General features: G+C 36.7%; 1 protein-coding gene across 2 annotated transcripts; it reads left to right on the forward strand.

Annotated features, from left to right (window-relative positions):
• Positions 1 to 10,120: 10,120 nt before the first annotated feature.
• LOC104607198 (L-ascorbate oxidase homolog) lies at positions 10,121 to 12,824 on the forward strand. Of its 2 annotated transcripts, none has more exons than XM_010272777.3 (4): positions 10,121 to 10,222; positions 10,402 to 10,736; positions 10,898 to 12,010; positions 12,090 to 12,824. In XM_010272777.3, the coding sequence occupies exons 2-4, from the start codon at positions 10,492 to 10,494 to the stop codon at positions 12,388 to 12,390; spliced, it is 1,659 nt and encodes a 552-aa protein (XP_010271079.2). In that variant the 5' UTR covers positions 10,121 to 10,222; positions 10,402 to 10,491; the 3' UTR covers positions 12,391 to 12,824. The 2 variants fall into 2 exon arrangements, with proteins under 2 accessions (XP_010271079.2, XP_088757097.1); XM_088900971.1 differs by having other exon boundaries at positions 10,129 to 10,274.
• The last annotated feature ends 10,465 nt before the right edge of the window (positions 12,825 to 23,289 follow it).

A 23,289-nucleotide genomic window follows, 5' to 3' on the forward strand; every position in this document is an offset into this window, starting at 1 on the left:
TTCATGGACTACTGAGGTGTACGAAGGAACTAAACCTCCGTACTTCTCCATTCCACATGTTGGGGGCACTAGAAAAGGCCAAAGGGCATAGAAGAGTCACAAAATAGATCCTTCAAGTGTTACATGAACCCCTTTCCCTAAAATCTCATCGTTTATTAAATATGGTGGTGTATGGAGGTACTAAACCTCTATACTTCTCCATTACACATACTTGGGGCACTAGAATAAGCCAAAGGGCATTGAAGATTCACAAAATAGATCATTTATGTTTTACATGAACCTCCTGCCATAAAATCTCATCGCCCAAAAAATACGATGGTGTACGGAGGAACTATACCTCCATACTTCTCCATTTCACATGCTAGAGGCACTAAAATAAGCCAAAAGTTATGGAAGCGTCACAAAATAGATCTATATAGTATTACATGAGCCTCATTCCCTAAAATTTCACTTTTCATGGAATATGATGGTTTATTGAGGAACTAAACATCCGTACTTCAACACTCCACATGTTGGGGCACTAGAATAAGCCAAAAGGCATTGAAGTGTCACAAAATAAATCCTTTAAGTGTTACATTATCTGCCTTCCCTAAAATTTCATCGTTTATGGAGTACGGTGGTGTACAGAGGAACTAAACTTCCGTACTTCTCCATTCCATATGCTATGGGTTGCTTATTCTAGTGCCCACAGCATGTGGAATGGAGAAGTACGGAGGTTTAGTTCCTCCGTATACCACCGTACTCCATGAATAATGAGATTTTAGTGAACGAGGCTCATTTAACAACTAAAAGATCTATTTTGTGACTATTCCATAACATTTGGCTTATTATAGTGCCCCCAACATATGAAATGTAGAAGTATGGAGATTGTTTGGCATAAAGACGATGGTTGGTTGGTTGGATAGGGCTTGGTTAGTACTGGATAACTGTAGTTGGTTCTACCTAGGTTTGGCAAGACTAAATTTCTAGTTATTTTAAAAATGGGCTTAATCAAGCTTAGCTATATTCGATGTCTACCAATTGGTTTTATTTATGTCGAGTTGGATTCATTTGTATTATGATAGGTTGGTTTGAAAGTGAGTCATCTAAAATTGTCTACATCTTGTTTCGATTTTGTTGAATTTTATTTAGCTTTAGATTAGGTCGGTTTGGATAGTCTTGGATTGAATGGATTGATTTCAGCTACGTTTTGCTTTGATGGCTTCCCTCTGGCAATGCCTTGAGATTTGGTTGGATTTTGTTAAAAAATGTGGATTACTTCATCCTACGGTTCTGTTATATCGGTTACTGAATGACTGATTTGGCCGACCTTGCATTGTTTTGTTGGTTCGAATTTGGGTTGGCCACGCTGGGTTTTGGTTTGTGCTCTACTGTAATGGATTCTATTGTGAGGATTTTTATACGAGGTTGAGAGACAATGGTTTATAATCTTCAAAACAAATAACGTATTATCCTTAGGGTTTTTGAAGACTTTTCTGACTTAGTAATTGTAATTGATAAGAATAATAAACGCTTCGAAAAACTAAAACATTTGTTTTGGTTTTTAGAAGTCTAGTGAGATTGTTTGGCATAAAGATGTCTATGCGACCAATGGAGAGTACTTTGAATCTGTTCCTATAGATTTTGTTTTGACACTAATAATTCCTAGTGAGTAGATTTAGCTTCTCTTGATATGTTGGGTTCATCTAAGTTTAAACAGCGACTTTAGGGTTTTAATACGCTTGGTTCTCTTGTTGGTTGATGTGATTATGTCAAGTTTTCACGTTATGGCTTTTTGTCATTCTTTAAACGGGTTCGTTTGGATTGATCCACGTTTATTGTCTTTGTTTTGATTTGAGCATCTCAGGTTTAACTTTCGAGAAAGGAGGGAATAATGGAAATCGAGGTGCTGGCCAAATGGCTCAATCTAATATTCCCAAATATTCTCAAGATCCTTTGTAAGGAATCGGTGGGCCAATGATTAGGGCAAGAACAAAAAGGATGAAAGAGGCTTTACAAGGCTTAATCATGGAAGTGCATGACAAAGAGGCTGTTCTAAGATATTCTAAGACTGTTCTAGAAGTTCCCAAAACTTCACCAAGGATAATCACCTATCTTTATGTGCAAGACGATGTACAAGGCTTAGAACAGAGATTTTAACTTATAAGAACATATATAACAGACCGACACAAAGGAAAATAAAATGAATAAACCTAGATCAACCCAAACTATCCCGTCTAGAAAATCTAAAATAATTCGAAGAAAAAAAATGAAATAATTAATTTAACTTATAAGAATAGAGATTTTTACAACTCTAATCTAATTAATCAAACTTAAACAAACACACAAAACTTATACCACTGATAGGATAATCTCATTATTCTAAGTTAAACAAACCTAACATATTTAGAGAACTAGGGAAATCATCTCATTCCATCAAAAAGTTAAACCTGACCTGCTCAAATCAAAACAAAGACAATAAACATGGATCAATCCAAACGAACCCGTTTAAAGAATGAGAAAAATCCACGATGTGAAAACTTGACATAATCACATCAACCAACAAGAGAACCAAGCGTATTAAAACCCTAAAGTCGTTGTTTAAACTTAGATGAATCCAACATATCAAGAGAAGCTAAATCTACTCACTAGGAATTATTAGTGCCAAAACAAAATCTATAGGAACAGATTCAAAGTACTCTCCATTGGTCGCATAGACATCTTTATGCCAAACAATCTCACTAGACTTCTAAAAACCAAAACAAATGTTTTAGTTTTTCAAAGCGTTTATTATTCTTATCAATTACAATTACTAAGTCAGAAAAGTCTTCAAAAACCCTAAGGATAATACGTTATTTGTTTTGAAGATTATAAACCATTGTCTCTCAACCTTGTATAAAAATCCTCACAATAGAATCCATTACAGCAGAGCACAAACCAAAACCCAGCGTGGCCAACCCAAATTCGAACCAACAAAACAATGCAAGGTTGGCCGAATCAGTCATTCAGTAATCGATATAACAGAAGTGTAGGATGAAGTAACCCACATTTTTTAACAAAATCCAACCAAATCTATCAAGGCATTGCTAGAGGGAAGCCATCAAAGCAAAACGTAGCTGAAATCAATCCAAGACTATCCAAACCAACCTAATCTAAAGATAAATGCAATTCAACAAAATCGAAACAAGATGTAGACAATTTTAAATAACTCACTTTCAAACCAACATATCCTAATACAAATGAATCCAACTCAACATAAATAAAACCATTTGGTAGACAACGAATATAGCTAAGGTTGATTAAGCCCACTTTTTAAATAACTGGAAACTTCGTCTTGCCAAACCTAGGTAGAACCAACTACACATTATCCAATACTAACCAAGCCCTGTCCAACCAACCAACCATCAATCAAATTTATTCCCACTTACAAAACCTATGAGAACAAAAAATTGCCTTTACTAACTAAAACGATCCCAGCATGCCCAAATAAGCGAGGAAATCAACTCAACTCCTTTAAAAAATATAACTAGACCAAAGCAAAGGAAAATAAAAGGAATAAACCTAGATCACCCAAACTATCTCGTATAAAGAATCTAAAATAATTTGAAGAAAAAAATGAAATAATCAATTTAACTTATAAGAATAGAGATTTTTACAACTCTAATCTCGTTAATCAAACTTAAACAAACCCACATAACTTGTAGCACTGACTGGTTAATCTCATTATTCTAAGTTAAACAAACCCGACATATTTAGAGAAGTAGGGAAATCAACTCAAGTCCATAAAAATGTTAAAATTGACCTACTCAAAACAAAGACAATAAACATGGATCAATTCGAACGAACTCATTTAAAGAATGAGAAAAAGCCATGACGTGAAAACTTGATATAATCACATCAACCAACAAGAGAACAAAGCGTATTAAAACCCTAAAGTTGCTCTTTAAACTTAGATGAACCCAACATATCTAGAGAAGCTAAATCTACTCACTAGGAATTATAAGTGCCAAAACATAACCAATAGGAATAGACTCAAGGTACTCTCCACTGGTCGGATAAACGGTACGATTTTAGGGAAGGAGGCTCATGTAACTCTTAAAGAATCTATTTTGTAATACTTCCATGCCCTTTGGTTTATTCTTGTTCCCTTAGCATGTGGAATGGAAAAGTATGGATGTTTAGATCCTCCGTACACCACCGTACTCCATAAACGATGAGATTTTGGGGAAGGAGGCTCATGTAACACTTGAAAGGATTTATTTTGTAACGCTTCCATGCCCTTTGGCTTGTTCTAGTGTCCCAGCTTGAGGAATGGAGAAATACGAAAGTTTAGTTCCTCCGTACACTACCATACTCCATAAAATATCATCGTTCATGAAGTATTACGGTGTATAGAGGAACTAAACATCCGTACTTCTCCATGAAGAAAGAGATTTTAGGGAAGAAGGTCCAAGTAACACTTAAAGGATCTATTTTGTGATGCTTCCATGCCCATTGACTTATTCTAATGACCCCAGTTTGTGGAATAGAGTAGAGAATAAGCCAAAGGTTATGGAAGAATCACAAAATAAATCCTTTAAGTTTTACATGAGCTTCTTTCCCTAAAATCTCATCGCTTATGGAGTACAGTGATGTACGGAGGAACTAAACTTCTATACTTCTCCATTCCACATGTTAGGGCACTAAAATAAGATAAACGTTATGGAAGCATCATAAAATAGATCCTTTAAATGTTACATGTGCCTTCTTCCCTAAAATATCATTTTTCATGGGGTATGGTGGTGTAAGGAGGAACTAAACCTCCGTACTTTTCCATTCCACTTGTGGGCACTAGAATTAGTCGAAGGTTATGGAAGCATCACAAAATAGATCCTTAAAGTGTTACATGAGCCTCCTTCCCTAAAATATCATCGTTTATGGAGTATGATGGTATATGGAGGAACTAAACCTCCATACTTTTCCATTCCACATGTTGTGGGCACTAGAATAAGCCAAAGGGCATGGAAGCATCGCAAAATTAATCCTTTAAGTGTTACATGAACCTCCATCCCTAAAATCTAATTCTTCATTGTATACGGTGATGTACAAAGGAACTAAACCTCCGTACTTCTCCATTCCACATACAAGGGCACTAGAATATGCCAAAGGACATGGAAACATCTCAAAATTAAGTGTTACATAGATTCTTTGGCATATTCTATTTCTCATTTACTTTAGGTAAGGAGGCTCATGTAACATGTGGAATGGAGAAGTACGGAGGTTTAGTTCCTCCGTACACCATTTGACTCCATAAAATCTCATCGCTAATGGAGTATTGTGGTGTACGGAGGAAGTAAACCTTCATACTTCTCCATTCCACATGTTGGTGGCACTAAAATAAGCCAAATGGCATGGAAGAGTCACAAAATAGATCCTTTAAGTGTTACATGAGCCTCCTCTAAAATATCATCATTTATGGAGTACGGTAGTGTACGAAGGAACTAAACCTCCATACTTTTCCATTCCACATGTTGGGGGCACTAAAATAAGCTAAAGGTTATAGAAGCATCAGAAAATATATCATTTAAATATTACATGAGGCTTCATCCCTAAAATCTCATTCTTCATGGAGTACGGTGGTTTACGGAGGAACTAAACCTTCGTACTTCTCCATTCCACATGTTGGGACACTAGAATAAGCCAAAGGGCATGGAAGCTTCACAAAATAGAACCTTTAAGTGTCACATGAGCCTTCTTACCTAAAATTTCATTTTTCATTGAGTACGGTGTTGTACGGAGAATCTAAACCTCCGTACTTCTCCATTCTACATGTTGGGGGCACTAGAATAAGCCAAAGGGCAAGGAAGCATCACAAAAAGAAATTGGACTCTAGTAGATATGGTCCGATCAATGCTCGTCAATTTAGAATTACACATATCCTTTTGTGGGCATGCATTGGAAACTATAATTTATGTGTTGAATCGGATTCCAACCAAATTGGTTCCTATGACTCCTTATGAGCTTTAGACCGACAAGAAACCAAGTGTAAGATATTTGAAAATATGGGGTTGTTCAGCACACGTCAAAAGGACAAGTTCGGACAAATTGGAATCCAAAGCCAGTCGTTGCCTATTTGTAGGCTACCCCAAGGGCTCCGTAGGGTATTTTTTCTATGACCCACGAGAAGTTATTCTCGATGAAGAGAGCTCAGGATTGTGGGAAATGACCCATAGATTCTAGATAATAATATCTTGTTAGAAGATTTACCCTAGTTTCTAGACCTCTAGTTCATTACGAATATGATCAAGAAAGTTACTTGATGGAAGCCACGAGTGGTGAGGAGGATCCCGTGACTTATACGGAAGCTATATTGCACATATACTCCTAGAAGTTGGTAGATGCCATTAAAGTCGAGATGGGCTCCACAAAAAGCAATGGAGTCTAATTTCTCGTTGACCCACCCACTAGAATGAAAGCAATCAGTTGCAAATGGATCTACAAGAGGAAGAAGGGCCCTAATGAAAAAGTTGAGACCTTCTCGGCAAAGGATATGCTTCTAGAAGATGGAACATCCGATTTGACTCAACAGTCAAACAATTTGATTTTGAGCAAAATCCGGATGAACCATGTGTTTATGGAAAGATAGAGGGAGATAAGGTTACATTTTTTATTCTGTATGTAGACAACATTTTACACATTATGAATGATGTAGGAATGTTGACTACGGTGAAAGTATGGCTTTCATAGCAATTCTCTATGAATGATCTTGGAGAAGCCTCTTACATCTTGGGACTTCGACTTTATAGAGATAGATCAAGAAGGATAATTGGATTATCCCAATCTACTTATGTTAACAAGATCGTCAATAGATACAACATGCAAAACTCCAAGAAGGAATTTGTTCCTTTCAGGCATGGAGTTACTCTCTCTAAAGGAATGTCACCTAAGACCCTTGAGGATATTGAGGTCACGAGAAAGATTCCCTATGCCTCAGCTGTAGGGAGCATCATGTATGCTATGTTGTATACTCAGCTAGACATTACTTAGGCTGTTAGTGTGGTAAGTAGATACCAATCTTACCCGGGACAAGATTATTGGATTGCTGTGAAAAACATACTAAAGTACCTATGGAGGATTAAAGACTATTGTCTTATCTTCGGTGGTAGTTCACTACAGATGGTCGGGTATACTGATTTCGACTTCCAACCTGACCCAGATGTTAGAAAGCCTATATCTGGATACTTTGGAACCTTGTCTAAACCAACACCTTTCTTTGTTCCATGACTCTTCATAAGTTATTTAAGGATTATGAATCAAGCAAATGAACATAAGTGTTTGAAAATCGCTATTGTCTCTCACAGTTTGGTCTACTACTATCTCATAGAAGGTTTTTTTTTAGACTCTTCAACTTTGTTGGTTGTTAATTCTTGCCCAAGTTTTTGTTGTATACTGGGAACGAATTTGCCTATAACCCAATAAAAAACTCAGTAAAACAAGTAGGGGCAAATAACGTTATAAAGAAAGTATCTTTAAACACGCCTCAAAGCTTCTCTCCAAGTTTCTGTGACCCCAATTCCTAGCAATGTCTATATTATTGTGACACATCAGTTATAAGACTACCGGTTTAAACTGTTCATTACTTGTACTATATATATATTGATTTTAATATATAGAACCTTATGAACTTATGCGACTTGTAGGAAGCCAGCCTGTAAGGCTGTCCAACTTAAACAACTATAAATTTTTTGAAAAGGTACGGATAGGCCCAATGCAGATTTCTGAATTCCACGACAATTCTATAAACATTCAAAATGTCAAAACCCCCCACTCTATACACGAATGACCGCCCGTGAATTGGCATCAATTCCAAGCTAGCACCTATCCCAACTATACTTTGGGCCTAAAAATTCTAACCCTGGGCTGAATCGTCATTCTCCCTAAATTTTTTCTTTGACATCTAACTTATTATGCATTTTTTTGGGAGAATGACGGTTTAGCCCAAGGTACACGAGTTTATAACATCTTTCCTCATGCCTTCCTACCACTGTACAATTAGATTCATTGAAGATGGGGTACACAAGTTACAGATTCTAGAAAATAAGAAAGAACACACACACACACACACGCATAGAAAGAGTCCCAAAGTAAAGCTTCAAAGCTACTTGGGATCAAGCTCTCTATTGCTGATATCTGATTAGGAAAATGATGGATTTTAATCTCATTAGAGATTAAATCCAATGGGTTTGATTGGTCAATTACATGGGAATTTTCACCTGCACACATGTTTTGAAAAATAGCCTCTCTTACTAAAATCAGTTTTTAACTTATCCCACATTGGAAAATAGAAGAGGAGAGTATGGAGGCTTACTACCATGCAATGTGTGTGCATGCGTGTGCACGCATGTGTGCAATGCAATGAGGCGCTTTAGAGCCACACTTTGCTCGCACTTGCGTGGCTTGCGAATGATGGCTTTGGCTTTTTGGTGCGATTTTGACCGTTGATGTGATCAATGGCCACGATTCAATCGGGTGTGATCAAGAGGAACAATTCAAAGTTAACAATCATTAACTATTAATTACCTTTTAAACAGTCACAATGTTTAAAATTGTGACTATTCAATGTGCCTTTCTCTGAACCAGCACCTTCCTTTTCTTGACAATTCTTCAGAAACTATATAAAGAACGTGAATTAAGCATTTCACACAATTTTCGAAAATCACTTTGTCTCTCTCTCTCTTTCTCTTAGTCCGATTTGCTAGGTCTCACAAAAGATTTTTTTGGAGACTCTTCAACTTTGCTAGTTGCATATTCTCGCTCAAGGTTGTTGTTTTCTGGGAACGGATTTGTCTATAATCCAACATCAAACTCAATGAAACTAAGTGGGGGCAAATAACATTGTAAAAACAATGTCTTCAGACGCACCTCAAAGCTTCCCTCCAAGTTTCAGTGGCCCCATTTCCCAACAAATAATACCAACAATCTTCTACACTCGCAACCATGTACCCAACCATCAATAGAGTCAACAAAGATAAAATCATTCTACGACTCGAGACTCGGGAGAATCAAAACTCTCCCCTAGCCTCGGTAATTCCACTATCTCTCTCATACATTAGGCGTCGTCTCTAACAATGACGAAGACCTTAAATTGAATTCCTCCATGACCGTCGCTTTTGCTGCAGTGACGGCGAGAGTTGCAACAAAGAGGGTTGCAGAGGCACCTCTGACAGTGGTGGAGGAGAAGAGAAGAGAGGAGGGAATGAGAAAAGAAGCGGGTTAATTGTATTTGATAATTCAGTCTGGTTAATACATGAAATGGAACTCATCCATGGCATGTTTAATCATCCAAAAGTCAAAATATGCAAAATCGCAGTTATATTTCAAACAAAACCCTGTGTTGCAGTCCAGTTTATTGGCCCATATTTATAGTGGAAGATCCCTAAAAGATAATATGTTTGGAGAAAGTTCTTAGAAATAGTGGAGGAACTCAGACCGGATTTCAGCTTTAATATTGAGAAACGGAGGAACCTGGATCAAATTTCAGCTTTAATATCTTAGAAATAATGGAGGAACCCAGACGTGGTTTTAGATTTGTTGCCCATAGGTTTAGTGTCGTCTTTCACTGTGGAAAGCGGCTCGGTTGTAGAATGGGTTTCACACTTATGAAGTTGTGAGGGTGAAGGGGCGATGGGGAGGGAAGGGAAGAGAGCAGCTGAAATGATAGATAAGTGTAGGTTGTTTTCGACAAAATTTTGGCGTCCATCTCCAATTAGAACCAAAAGCCTGTCAGTTTCAAATTAATTTGAAGAAGTTAGCGTGTTCGAATAGGGTTGGACGAGACAGAAAATTTTCGGGATGTGAGCTCAGTGGTAAAATCAGGAGTTTAGCACAAAGCCACAAACAACAATGGAAAAAGGGATTAAGACAAGAAAAAGAAAATACATTAATAAACAAAAATAGACATAAAATTAATGACCAATATGCCGTGAGACCATACCATCGGAGTAAGATACACTTGTCCAATACGCGGTGGTAACGAGGTGAAACAGTTGAAGGAAAGGGCCGCAACGCAAGGGCAACAAGTGAAAGGCATTGACGGCCGGAGAGGTTTCCGGATTTGAATGGGTGTCCTTTGTCCTTCCCATGACCTTTCTTTTATAAAGGGGGATGATGAAATGGAGCAAATAAAAAGAGAGCAGACAAACCTCCTCCATCCTCAAGAGATGCATCAATAATATCAAACTGATGGCCTCTGGCTAAATTCTTTGTAAGAAAACTTGCTCGTTGAAGGCTTTTATTTTGATAAGCCTTAACTGAAGGTTGATTAGAAGTCCCTTGTCCTCACCTTTAGCAATGACCTCAATTAATGTGCTATGAGATATCATTCGCGCTGAACAGAGTTTTCTATGTGTTTTTATTTTTTCTTTTTTTATATTTGTTTTGCAGCTAGTTTCTGTTGTCTCGAATCCAAGAGAGAGAGCGTTGAGTTACAAGATTCTCAGTAAGGGAGGGTGCAAAGAGAAAGAGAGAGAGAAGATGGCCTTGATGAAGTTGCTAGTTCTTCTATGTTGCATCTCGGCAATGGTGGTGGTTCGAGCTGAAGATCCTTATATTTTTTTCACTTGGAACGTGACCTATGGCACCATCTCTCCTTTGGGCGTCTCGCAACAAGGCATTCTCATCAACGGACAGTTCCCCGGTCCCAATATTAACTCTACCACCAACAACAATGTAGTCGTCAATGTCTTCAATAATCTCGATGAGCCATTCCTCTTAACATGGTATGTCCCGTATGTCTGTAACTCTGTATAACAAAATAGATGCTTCGTTAATTGAAAATGGAAGAGGAAAAAAAAAAGATGAAGAAGAAAGAAAAGGAGAAGACATGTGACGATGATTTCACTGTTAAAGACGAGACTTTTGATTGATGATGATGTAACAGGAGCGGCATTCAACATAGGAAAAACTCGTGGCAAGATGGAATGCCTGGGACCAATTGCCCCATCGAACCAGGAACAAACTTCACGTACCATTTCCAGGTGAAGGATCAGATCGGGAGCTTCTTCTACTTCCCGACCATAGGCATGCACAGAGCAGCTGGTGGCTTCGGCGGCCTCCGTGTGAATAGTCGTCCGCTTATCCCGGTCCCTTTTGCCGACCCAGAAGATGACTACACCGTCCTTATCGGCGACTGGTACTCCAAGGGCCACAGTAGCCTCAAGAAATTGTTAGACACCGGCCGATCTCTCGGCAAGCCTGACGGAGTCCTCATTAATGGCAAGTCAGGCAAGGTCGAAGGGGACAAGGATGAACCCCTCTTCACCATGAAGCCCCACAAGACCTACAGGTACAGAGTCTGCAATGTTGGGTTAAAGGCTTCTCTCAACTTTAGGATCCAAGGCCACTCCCTGAAGCTGGTGGAGATGGAGGGATCCCACACGGTTCAGAACGTATACGATTCCCTCGACGTTCATGTGGGGCAGTGCTACTCTGTGCTGGTAACAGCCAACCAGGCGCCCAAAGATTACTACATGGTGGCATCTACCCGGTTTACCAAGTACATGATTAGTGCCACGCGCATCATCCGTTACACCAACGGCAAAGGCCCCGCTTCTCCTGTCCTCCCTGAGGCACCTGTTGGCTGGGCCTGGTCCCTCAACCAATTCCGCTCCTTCCGCTGGAACTTAACGGCTAGCGCCGCCCGCCCCAATCCTCAAGGCTCTTACCACTATGGCGCCATCAACATCACCCGCACCATCAAGCTTGTCAATACTGCTGGCACCGTAGATGGGAAGCTCCGCTACGCCATTAATGGCATGTCCCACGTCGACAAGGATACCCCACTAAAGCTCGCCGAATACTTCGGAGTTGCAGACAAGGTTTTCAAGTACGACAGCATCCCAGATGAACCTGCACACAAAGGAAGTGACAAGATTGTCATGGGACCTAACGTCCTCAATGCTACATTCCGTAACTTTGTGGAAATCATATTGGAGAACCACGAGAAGAGTATTCAGTCATGGCACTTGGATGGATACTCTTTCTTTGCTGTCGGGTGAGTAAAAGAGACTTTTCCATATGCGTATTTATATTCTGACGTTTTAGTTTTACAAATTAATCTATTCCCTTGGCAGAATTGAACCAGGGAAGTGGACACCAGAACGCAGAAAGAACTACAACCTTCTTGACGCTGTGAGCCGGCACACAGTCCAAGTTTTCCCAAAGTCGTGGGCGGCCATCTTGCTCACCTTTGACAATGCCGGAATGTGGAACCTGAGGTCAGAGATTTGGGATAGATTCTACCTAGGACAGCAGCTTTATGTCAGCGTCCTTTCTCCAGCACGCTCTCTCAGGGACGAATACAACATCCCCGATGGCACAAAGCTGTGCGGCATAGTGAAGGGCCTTCCCAAGCCCCCACCATATACCATCTAGATATACCTCCGACAATTGTCTTCACACGGGGTCAAAGAACGAGGAAACACTAAGCAGAAAAAACTAACAATGAAGTGAAGACAAAAGAAGAATACTTAATAAGAAGGGAATAAATTACCTCTATGGGAAAAAGGAAATAATCATCTCCCTTATTAATTTAAAATAAAGGGAGGTGATTAATTAATGTGTTTATGAGTAATTTCATGTTTCACAAAAAAGGGAGGTGATTTATAAAGTGACCTAAGGAATCAAAATATTGGCCTGATCTATCATTATTGTTTCACCTCTATCCATACCAGTTTTATCTTTTCCTACCTATTTATTTCACTTGATTTCTTATTCTATACTTGATGTACAGCAAATTTTTATATACTGATATTTGATTATTGGGTTTACTTCTTTAAAACCCAATTACATATTATCCATAATAATAATCGAACATCTCTCTTGTTTTCTGACAATGGAATGGAAATATATTCTTAAATCATCCAAAATTTCACCAGACAGAATGTTGTAACCTACCACAACTGAAAATTTACCTTTCACTCTTCTTTAAATTTTCAAAATGGTGCTTGTAACCTACCACAATTATAAAACGGAGACTAATAAAAGTCTTTTGCACAAATTAAAAGGAGTTGTTCTTGAACTTCGTCATAGTCTCATTGATGGTGTCCTTGTCGTAAAGAGCTGCTCCTAAGTATGAATGATAATGTGGAACTTTTGCTTGACTAAAATACCCCAAATTTTGAAGTTGGACCCTCTCTAATTATACGTACAAAAATGTAATTTTGTTCAAATCCCTCTCATTGAGTCCTATATTTAAGGTATTAATTCCTATTAACAATTACTCAAACATGCTATTAACTAGAGTACCCATATTTTTTTTTAATTTGGTCCCTTTGTAATTGTGAGAACACAAAATATAATTTGAACTAGTAGATTTTCCTCCTTTCATTTCCATCTCATTAAGTTTTAAATTTAGGGAATTAACTCACATTCTTTCGTTGAATCCTATATTAATTAACCATATTAAAGAAAATGGTAAATTGCTGAAACCTTTCTTGAAGTTGTTGACTATTGCTTAAACTTCCTCTAAAGTTTGGTAATGGAAATCACCTCCCATGTACATTATAACACAATTGCAAGTAGACCCTCCCCTATTAGAATCATCTAATAAGAGGCACAAAAATGTCAAAAATACCCATCTAGTTACTTTTGAACAAAATATTTATTTTCCTAATTTCCTCTTCATATCAATCTACCCAAGCCCTCCCAATCTTTTTTCTGAAAATGATTTATTTTTCAAATTTACTCATCATATCAATTGCTCAAGTTTAAAACTACAACTTTAAACTTTCTTTTTTTGTTGTTCATAAAGTTTGTGTTGTTGTTTTTTCTATAGAAATCAGCCTCAATAGTAATTGTATGGGCATTTTGGACATTTTCATGTCTTTTGTTAGAGGATTTTAACAGATGGGTCTACTTAACTTTGTTAGAAAGTTCAGAGGAGGTGATTGCAATTACCAAACTTTATTGGAGGTTTCAACAATGATCAAAAACTTTAGGGGAGGTTTCAACAATTTACCCTAAAGAAAAATATATAGGGCCTTGGTCGATTCTCAAAAATAAGAGTATGGAATAAGAATCAAATGGGCCATTCCAATTTCAACTATTTGGTTGAGTGGAATTGAAAACCCATTCCCATTCATGGTGGAATGACCATTCTCTCCCCCTCCCTTAGGAATGAAATCCCATTCCATATGATTCCAGTTCCCATTTTGATTCTTGTATGAATCAAATAGACTATGGGAATAGTGTTGGAAAGGTTAGAAGCCATCACATGGACGGCCGAACCATGCTGGATGGCTGGGCGAATTTCAAAAATTTTCTAACCCCACCTGAGAACTGGTTTCCTAGAGATTTTGAAATCTGAATTTGTGGATCAACCTTGCACTGAACCAGACCGGATTTAAACCAAAAATAAATCAGTTCTTGCAATGTGTGAGCCTAAAATAAGTGCTTATTTTAAAAATAAGGGCTTATTTTTTTAAGACCAAATTTCCAACTTTTTTAAGTGCTTATACAATAAGCAGTTATTCAATTTGTTCTTCTAAAATTATCCCTAGTTGAATTTTAAAATACCACTTATAAAACTATCCCTAGTTGAATTTTATAAAAGTATTTTCATAAAAGTGCTTTCAAAAAAGTACATTTATAAAAGTACTTCATAAAAGTGCTTTAATAAAAGTACTTTCATAAAAATGCTTTTATTAAAGTTCTTTCGTAAAGTACTTTTGTAAAAGTGCTTTTAAAAAGTGTTTTCATAAAAAAAGTACTTTCACGAAAGTACTTTTATAAAAGTGCTTTCATAAAATTTGAAAGAAAACAAAGGACAAATTAGTCACAAATGCTTATTTAAGTGCTTATTGGAGAAAAAGACTACCAAACACCCAATATGAAATAAGGTGCTTGTTTTTTTAAAATAAGCACTTAAAAAAGTTGGGTGCCAGATGCAAATAAGTGCTTATTCAAATAAGCACTTGTTTTTAAGCACTTATTTAATAAGTACTTTTTTTACATAAGAACTCCTAAACATGGCCTAAGCTCCAATCTCAAAACTGTTTTAACTTTTAAACAAGACAACCAGGACAATGGATAACAAAGCAAAGAATTGGACACAAAGCAAGTTTAACATGGTTTAGGAGTATCCTTACATCCACACTTGAACCTCTATGAAATTTCACCATATTCTCAACCGGCAATGTTGTTATCTCACTTCTCATATAAAAGTAAATCTTAGCATTCACACCAGAGATGCTGCATTTTCTAGCAACCCCTTTCCATTTCATTAAAAAACCTAATGCTTAACTTTGATTTATAAAGTATAATTCTTAAGTTTTAAGGGATGGGAAAAGCCAACTATCCTATCCAACCATAAAAGGGTAAATCTCCTAAACTACCCCTACTATTTGTAAAATTGACTAACTGTACCCTTACTATTTACATATCGTCTTACCCTTATTGTTTCTAAAAATTGACATCGTTGTTAAGTGATAATGGAAAAAAACAAAATGTCAAATTTTCTCTCCACTATTCCTCAAATTTCAAAATAAAACTCAATCAATGAACAGTCGGCCATGAAAAGAGCTTGATGCCCGGAGACTCAACTTCGTTCACTCTGCCTTACCAATCAGTTCGTTGCAGAATCTCTCTTCTCTCATTCTTCCTCTCCTCATCTCCATTGTTGTTGCAAGTATGTTCAATATCCGAGGAACCTCCACCCTACAATAAATGTTTCACATCAGAAAGCTGTTGCCGTCACAGCAGGAGATATTTCTCATAATGTATTCTGTCTCATATTTTTTTCTTCTCAGTAGTCTCAAGTGAACACTTCTAGAGAGCATATTTGGTTTTACCAAGACAATTTCTATTGGTGGGTTTTGCTTGGAAGGTACAAGCATGTAGATACATTGGTTTCTGGTGGGGGAACAAAACAGGGATCGAGAGATGGGGGAACAAAACAGGTTCGACTCTAGTCTGATGACCTCCACTTAGCAATGAAGAGAACTCTCTAGTGGCTCCATTAAGGGCCATTTGATGGGGACGGTCAAATAAGTTTCCACTATGGTGGTAGGGACGATGAAATAAGGGTCCTTCACTACCGAGTAATACAATCTTTCAGCTTCTTCAACATGCATGAATACTGCAACTTCAACCACCGCAATCGATCTTCCGGAAAACCTTTACGGGGAACAACCCTCCACAGTGTTTCTTCCGTCCCAGACGGATCGTTTGCACTTTCTGTTGCTGTGTCATCAAGATCTTTCGGCGAATCGGCAACCTGGAAAATTGTATTCCTCCTTTATTGTTTTTTTTTTTTTTTTTTTTGTGAATGACGACCAGAACAAATTTAGCCATAAGAATAAAACATGGCACTAATAGACGGAAGAAAGAGAGAGAGGTAACGGTGCAAATTGGGTAAATGAGGTGTAAGAAGCATCTCTTCAACCTCAACAACAGCGTCGGCATCTGCGCTTCTTGTCTCCATGAGCGCCTCTTTGCTCTCATTGCCGCTCAAGTCCAAGCCCAAGCCAGAAACATAATTCACATCCACCGCCGCTGGTCTTTCCCCGCTCCGTCTCTCCTTACATTTGCCGCCGCTCGGATGATTCCTCTTGGCACCACAATCACTTTGATCAACGATTTTATAGTACTCCTCAAGTGAGTCCCACCTCAAACACCACCACGCATGGCCGTAAGAAGAAACACAAGTTCTCTCTGCTCACCTCCTTTTTCACCTCTAGATCGAAAGGCCATCGCCACGAAGCTGACGATGAACATCAATCTAGAGTTTCAATTTCCTCTTCGTCGTCCTCTCTGATCTCATCCTCCTGGTTCTCCTCTATTCTCCCAAGTCTTAGGAAAAAACAATCCCGGCTATTCTCCCTCGATGAGACTGCTAGTGCTGAGGGGGAGGTTTGAGAATTTCAACGACCAAAGAAGGTTTTCTGAACGATGCCGGTGTTGAGATGAATGGGATGAGTGTAATATTGGGTTTTAAAAAAAAAATTATTAGTTACGTAGAGTCACATGTGCACAGATCGTGACGGAGGGGTAGATGGGGGTAGTGTTAGACAATAGTCTAACAGTAAAGGTATACTTAGTTAATTTCGCAAATAATAGGGGTAGTTTAAGATACTTACCCTAAAAAATGCATTCACACAATTTATAACTGAAAATATAATTAATAATTATTTATTTATTTAAATAATTACTATCAAAATAAAAAAACAAAATAAATAAACATTGTATAATGTATTCAAAAAATTATATAATTATTGAATAAAAAATTTTAATTGTTATGTGGATATAATAAATCATCCATAGATTTGCAATATATTAAAACCTTGTGATTAGATCATAAAAATATAACAATTATTATTTATTTTTAAATTCTAAAAATACAAAAATTATTAAAGAAGAATTTTCAATTACTCTATGGATATGATAGATCATCTATAGATCTAAAATATATTAAGTCTTTATAGACACATAAAAAATACATTTTCATTTTTTTGTTATTTTATATTTTCCCAAACGTCTTCATATAATTTCCATGGGTCTACACATAACACAATAAATGTAGATTAACATGCATTTAAACACTTCCAAGCATTGAAGGAAAAATTAAAAAGAAAAAAAAAATCACAAGATATTATAAAAAAATTGAAAAAAAAACTTACATAATTTTCAAAACTTGAAAAAAACTCCAAAAAAACTTGATGATTTACACTTGTTTCTTGCATTTTTTTGTAGATCTAGTACTCTGGAATTGAGATTTGGAATTTTAAAGTCATTTTGCAGGAGGTGCAATAAGGCTTTTTTCCCCCTTCATTTTTTTTCATTATATGTCTTTTTTTTTTTGCCACATATTGTGCCAATACACCACCAATACATGCCCAATATCATGTTGAAAATTCAACTTTGAATTTGGTTTATGAGGATGAAATAAATTGCTAACTTATCAGCTATAAATTCAATAGACCCACAAAGCATAATTTAGGACATGTTGCTTCACCATGATGGTGCAACTCCAGAACTCCCCCTATTATATTCTTTTTTTCAACTTTTTTCCGTTATAGCAAGCCTAGTTGAGGTTTTCAATGACAAAGATATTTTGAAAATTTGAAGAATAATGAAAGGTAAAATAGACATTTTTAACTATAAAAGGGTAAAAGTGGGATTTATAAATATTATATAAGTCACATGGGGATGATTTTGTAAAGGCATGCTAACTGCAGGGGATGATTTTGTCTATTGTCCAAAAATTTAGTACTTTAAGTAATTTTGCAAACAACACGGTAAGTTTTTGTCCATTATCCAAAACATAGGGGGTAGTTTAAGTATTTTTACCCTATTCATTCTTGTTTGTTTATCTTTAATAATAATTAACCAACCCTATTAATATTTTGGATGAAAGTTTTCAAGGGTTATTCTAGTCCTATGTATTTTAAAGTAATTTTTTGCTATTTTTATAATTTAGTAATACTAAATAATTATTTATTATTCTTATTTTTAATAAATAATAGGTCATTAGTTTATAATTTATTTTCTTAAAAGATGTATGAAACATTGTTATTTTGGTCCAAAATGTAACAAACCATATGCTTTTAGGGGTAATATGGTAAATACGCACTACTCCATACTAATATCAACCCAAACAACTCCCATTTGTAAAAAAAAAGGAAAATTGAAAATCAAATACAATGATTTTAAGATTTAAGAGAGAAATAATAGATTTTTTAGATTTTCATAGACTTCAACACTATCAAAAGTCACCTAACTCTTAGGCTGCGTTTGTTTGCGATACAAACGTCGAACCAGGGTATCTATATACTCTAGTTCGCGTTTGCAAGCATTTGTTTGCGATACATATATGCATAAAAAATGAGCGTAAAATTGTATTTTTTGACAAGGTTGTATCGATCAAAGAGTGCATTACTGCATCGATTTTTTTAATGCAATATTGCTCTCTTCGCTCGACGATGTAATTAGGGTATGCATTTGTGCTTTCGATTGTGAGAAAATAGTCATTTGATGGGTGAGAGGAGACCTGCTGCCCCCCCCCCCTCGCCTTCTAACGGTACTACTTAGTAGATGTCGGATATAGAAAATACTACTTAGTAGATGCCGGATACAGAAACATGCCAGGCTTCCTAGCACCTTATTGAGGCACCAGATACCACCTCAATGAGATACAAGGGCAATTGCTAGAGTCCCCTCGGGAGATTTACAACCACAGGCATTCATCATTGAGAAATGAAGTGGAACGTGCTTTTGGTGTTATGGAGAAGCGTTGGGCAATTCTTGATGCAACACAACATTTTGACTTTGACACGTAAATCAAGATTGTTATATCTTGTTGTGTGCTTCACAACCATATCATGGGAGTTGATCCACATGATCAGTACACCCGAGAAAAAGATTCATGAGGCGGACAAGCAAAATACATCCGATGGGGATGAATTTGTGGAAGAAAGCGCCAATGCAAATTCTCTTGCACCAAGGTTATAAAGAAATGAACTAGCAAGGTGGTCCACATTTAGGGACCAGATTGGGTCAAACATGTCCCAGGACTGGAGGAGATTGCGAAAATGATTGGGAGTTGTGGTATTTGGATTAATTGCACATCATCATTGTTAGAACCAATTTGTATTGATTGCAGTTCTTATAATGTTTAAAACATCCAATTTATTTGTTTTATTAGATATCCATGACTTACTTGTTAGACAGTTTATATATCAGCAATATTGTTTAAACACTATATTTTTGTATTGCACATGCTTAGTTTTATGTTGTTGATTATTAGAGGTATTTTCAATATTTCTTTATGATACTGTATGTACATGTGTATGTGTTATTTATTTACTACATGAAATGGAATACTTCTGGTAGGGATGGTCTCTAGTAGAGATACAACAGGAACATCTATCAGTAATAGGAAAGATGGCTATAAGGGAAATGATGTGTTGTCTGTCTCTCAAACTATGTCCAGCAAGGGTGACAAAGTCGACAAGTAAGATAGTATGATGCCATGGACAAGGCATTGATTGAGCTACTTGCTGATCAAGTAGCATTAGGCAACAAGATTGATAAGGGGTTTCAGATATCTGCATACACATCAATATGCAAGGAGATGACTGTTCGCTTCAATATTAATATGAGAACACCCCATATCAAAAGATGCTCTGACCCAGTTGTTTGGGATGATTACATCAAGGTAAATGTGGCTTATTTTGTTTTTTTTTTAATTAATGTTGAAAAATTAGTAACTAGTAATGATGCCATCTACAATGCAAGCCAATCCACTTGCATTGTGTGTTAAAGGCGGGGTGATGGAGATGTTTGAGGAAATGCAAACAGTTCTAGGAAATGATCAGCCTTCGGGTGACAAGGCTATGGTAGGGTTTGAGTCCACTGACTGTTGATGAATTCATCTGTGAAGATGGTACTCAATCAGTATCCAACAATAACCGGAGGGCAAGTTCCTCAAACTCAAAAGAAGATTGCATGGATCAAAACCGAAGCCCAACTAGGACTTTATTGATGCAATTGATAGAATGAATATTACAATGTCAAAAATTGCATCTGCACTTACAGTGGAGACTGAGATGGATTTCTTAAACCATTTACGGAAGGAAGTTATGGACTTGGAAGGGTATGACATCCAAGTAGGGGTGTTCACGGGTCGGGTTGGGTCGGTTTATTGGGATTTTCCCAACCGACCCGACCTGGTCAGGTTACCTAAGGTGGGAATGAAACCGACGGCCAAACCGACCTGGTCGGTTTGAGTCGGGTTGAGTCGGTTTTGGTCGGTTTCGGTTTTGCTCATGTACAAAGCCGAATAAAATCTGAATTAGTTGATAATTTGATATTCAAGAGTCCAAGATAAATCTAAATTTAATTCAGGTAAAGAATACAAGTATCATCACTGAAAACTGAAGTTTTTATTTTTAAGATATTTTCTAGAAATATATTTAAAACTGAAATATGTATTTTAAAATATATATATATATAAACAAAAATATACATACAAATAAAGTATATTGGAAATTTGGAATATATATTTTCTAGAAATATATATCTCATATATTTCAGAATATATATTTTTTAGATATAAATTTTTTCAGATATTTCGGTTTTTATGTAAAACTGAAATATCTTTATTTAAATTAAAACTGAAATATATACTTAAAATTTTAAATAGATTAGGTTTTTCATACAAAACTGAAGTTTTTGTGCAAATATATCATCATTAATTGGATTTTTTTCAAAGCTTAAACTTAAACAAAACACAAATAAAATATATCAACTTGTAACATGCATTAAATTAAAAAATAAATAAATAAATACTAACCTTTGAATGACTGAAGTTGAGACTTTGAGAATGAGACTTGAGCAGTTGAGCTTGAGGGAATGAGGGGGGCGGACCAACCAAGTTAGAGAATAGAAGATTTTAAGATAAGACAAAAGTGGTTAATAAAATAAAAAATTAGAAACCTTCTAAATTCTAATCTAGGTAAAAAACTAAAAAAGGACACCTAATTGAATTCTAATTGTAATTGCCTAGTGGGCCTTCTAGAGTTCTAATTCTAGTAGAAGTCTAGAAGTAGAAGACTAGTAGGAATTAGGAAACTACTCAAACTAGGAAGTAGGAACTACCAAACTAGTACAATACTAGTTCGGTTCGGGTCGGGTTGATTTCGGTTTTCACGCAAGAAAAGCGAAACCGACCCAACATATTGGTTTATGTATGAGCCCAACCCGAAACCGACCGGTACGGATGAAAACCCGGCCAACTCGGGTTGGGTCGATCCGGGTTGGTCGGTTTGGTCGGGTTGGGCATTCTTATGAACAGCCCTATATCCAAGTCCGGAACATGAGAAGGAAGCAAAAATTTTCCTTGCGAGGGACAAGCCATTTAGGGCTTAGATATTCCTATCCATCATATCTAAGATGACTAGTTTTGGTGGAATGCAGTAGTACCTCTTCTCTTATTATGAAGTTTAGACAATGGAGCTTTGACACTTCTACCCTTTTTTGTTATAACCAAAATTAGGTTGATGCACTTGCTGATAAAACATATTAACTAGTTGGTGGCAGCTATAGTAGCTTTTAACACTTCTTTTACTACTTACTTCTATACTGATACTTTTGACTTATTGATATAATGGAACTTTTTGTTATAACTCTTTGTTTCCAGTATGTCATCATTTGTCTGTTTCTTTGAAACATATTCACATAAGCTTATCACAATGATGTGGTGTGTAGGATGAAAAAATCCTATGTTGTGTTCAAGGGGAGAAAGCCAGGTGTGTATGACTCATGGCCCGAGTGTCAAAAGCAAATTGCTGGATTTAGGGGGAATTCTTATTGTTCATATAACAGTCGAGAAGAAGTTGAAGATGTATACTATAAGTATTGTGAAGTACAACTGGATACAACATATTCCTCTAAGAAGTTGGTTGTAGAGCCATCCACATTAACAATTAGGCCATATATGATAGGAGGCATCATTGGATTCTTCACTATGATTGTGGCATGGGGGTTGTTTAATTAGCCAAATCATTTGGAAGGTTCTCTCTCTCTCTCTATATATATATATATAGATAGATAGATAGATAGATAGATAGAGAGAGAGAGAGAGAGAGAGAGAGAGAGAGAGAAAGAGAGAGGGAGATGTGTGAGGGAAAGAGAGAGATAGGGATGGTTCAAATGCAACTCAACTAAACACTAGGTGTGTGTGTGTGGTTGTTGTCCTCTGTTATGGTCATGGGTTTGTTTTCATGTATTCCTTTTTATCATATTATTATTAGCAGGTCACTTATATTGAGCATGAACCACATTTTAGGATCACTTATCATTATCATTATCAGATCTGATTTTATCATCTGTTATGGTTCACTTATAGTAGGAACCACATTTCATCACTTGTTTTGATGTATTCATTATCGGATCAGATAAACTGATCTCATCACTTATATTTATTAGGTCTCATTGTTTGAAGGCTGACATGACATTCAATGATTTGTGAATGAATTGATTAGGAAATGTGAATGCAAACTATTATCAAGTATCATTGTTTGAAGGCTGACGGGTACCTTCAATGAAATGTGAATGGATTGACTAGGAAATGTGGATGGATTGTTTAGGGCGTGTTAGAATATCTCATGTATGAATGAAATGTGAATGGATTGAATAGGAATGGGAATGAGATACAATAGAGACATGGAGTGATATAGTTATCATTCTCATATTTGTTAACAGATGAACAGATATATGGACTAATATTCAACAAAATATGGGTCTCCCCATATAGTCTACATCATCTTCATTTGA

The sequence above is a fragment of the Nelumbo nucifera genome, chromosome 3 (genome assembly GCF_055504915.1).
Source record: "Nelumbo nucifera cultivar China Antique chromosome 3, China Antique-T2T, whole genome shotgun sequence".
Classification (NCBI taxonomy): Eukaryota; Viridiplantae; Streptophyta; class Magnoliopsida; order Proteales; family Nelumbonaceae; genus Nelumbo; species Nelumbo nucifera.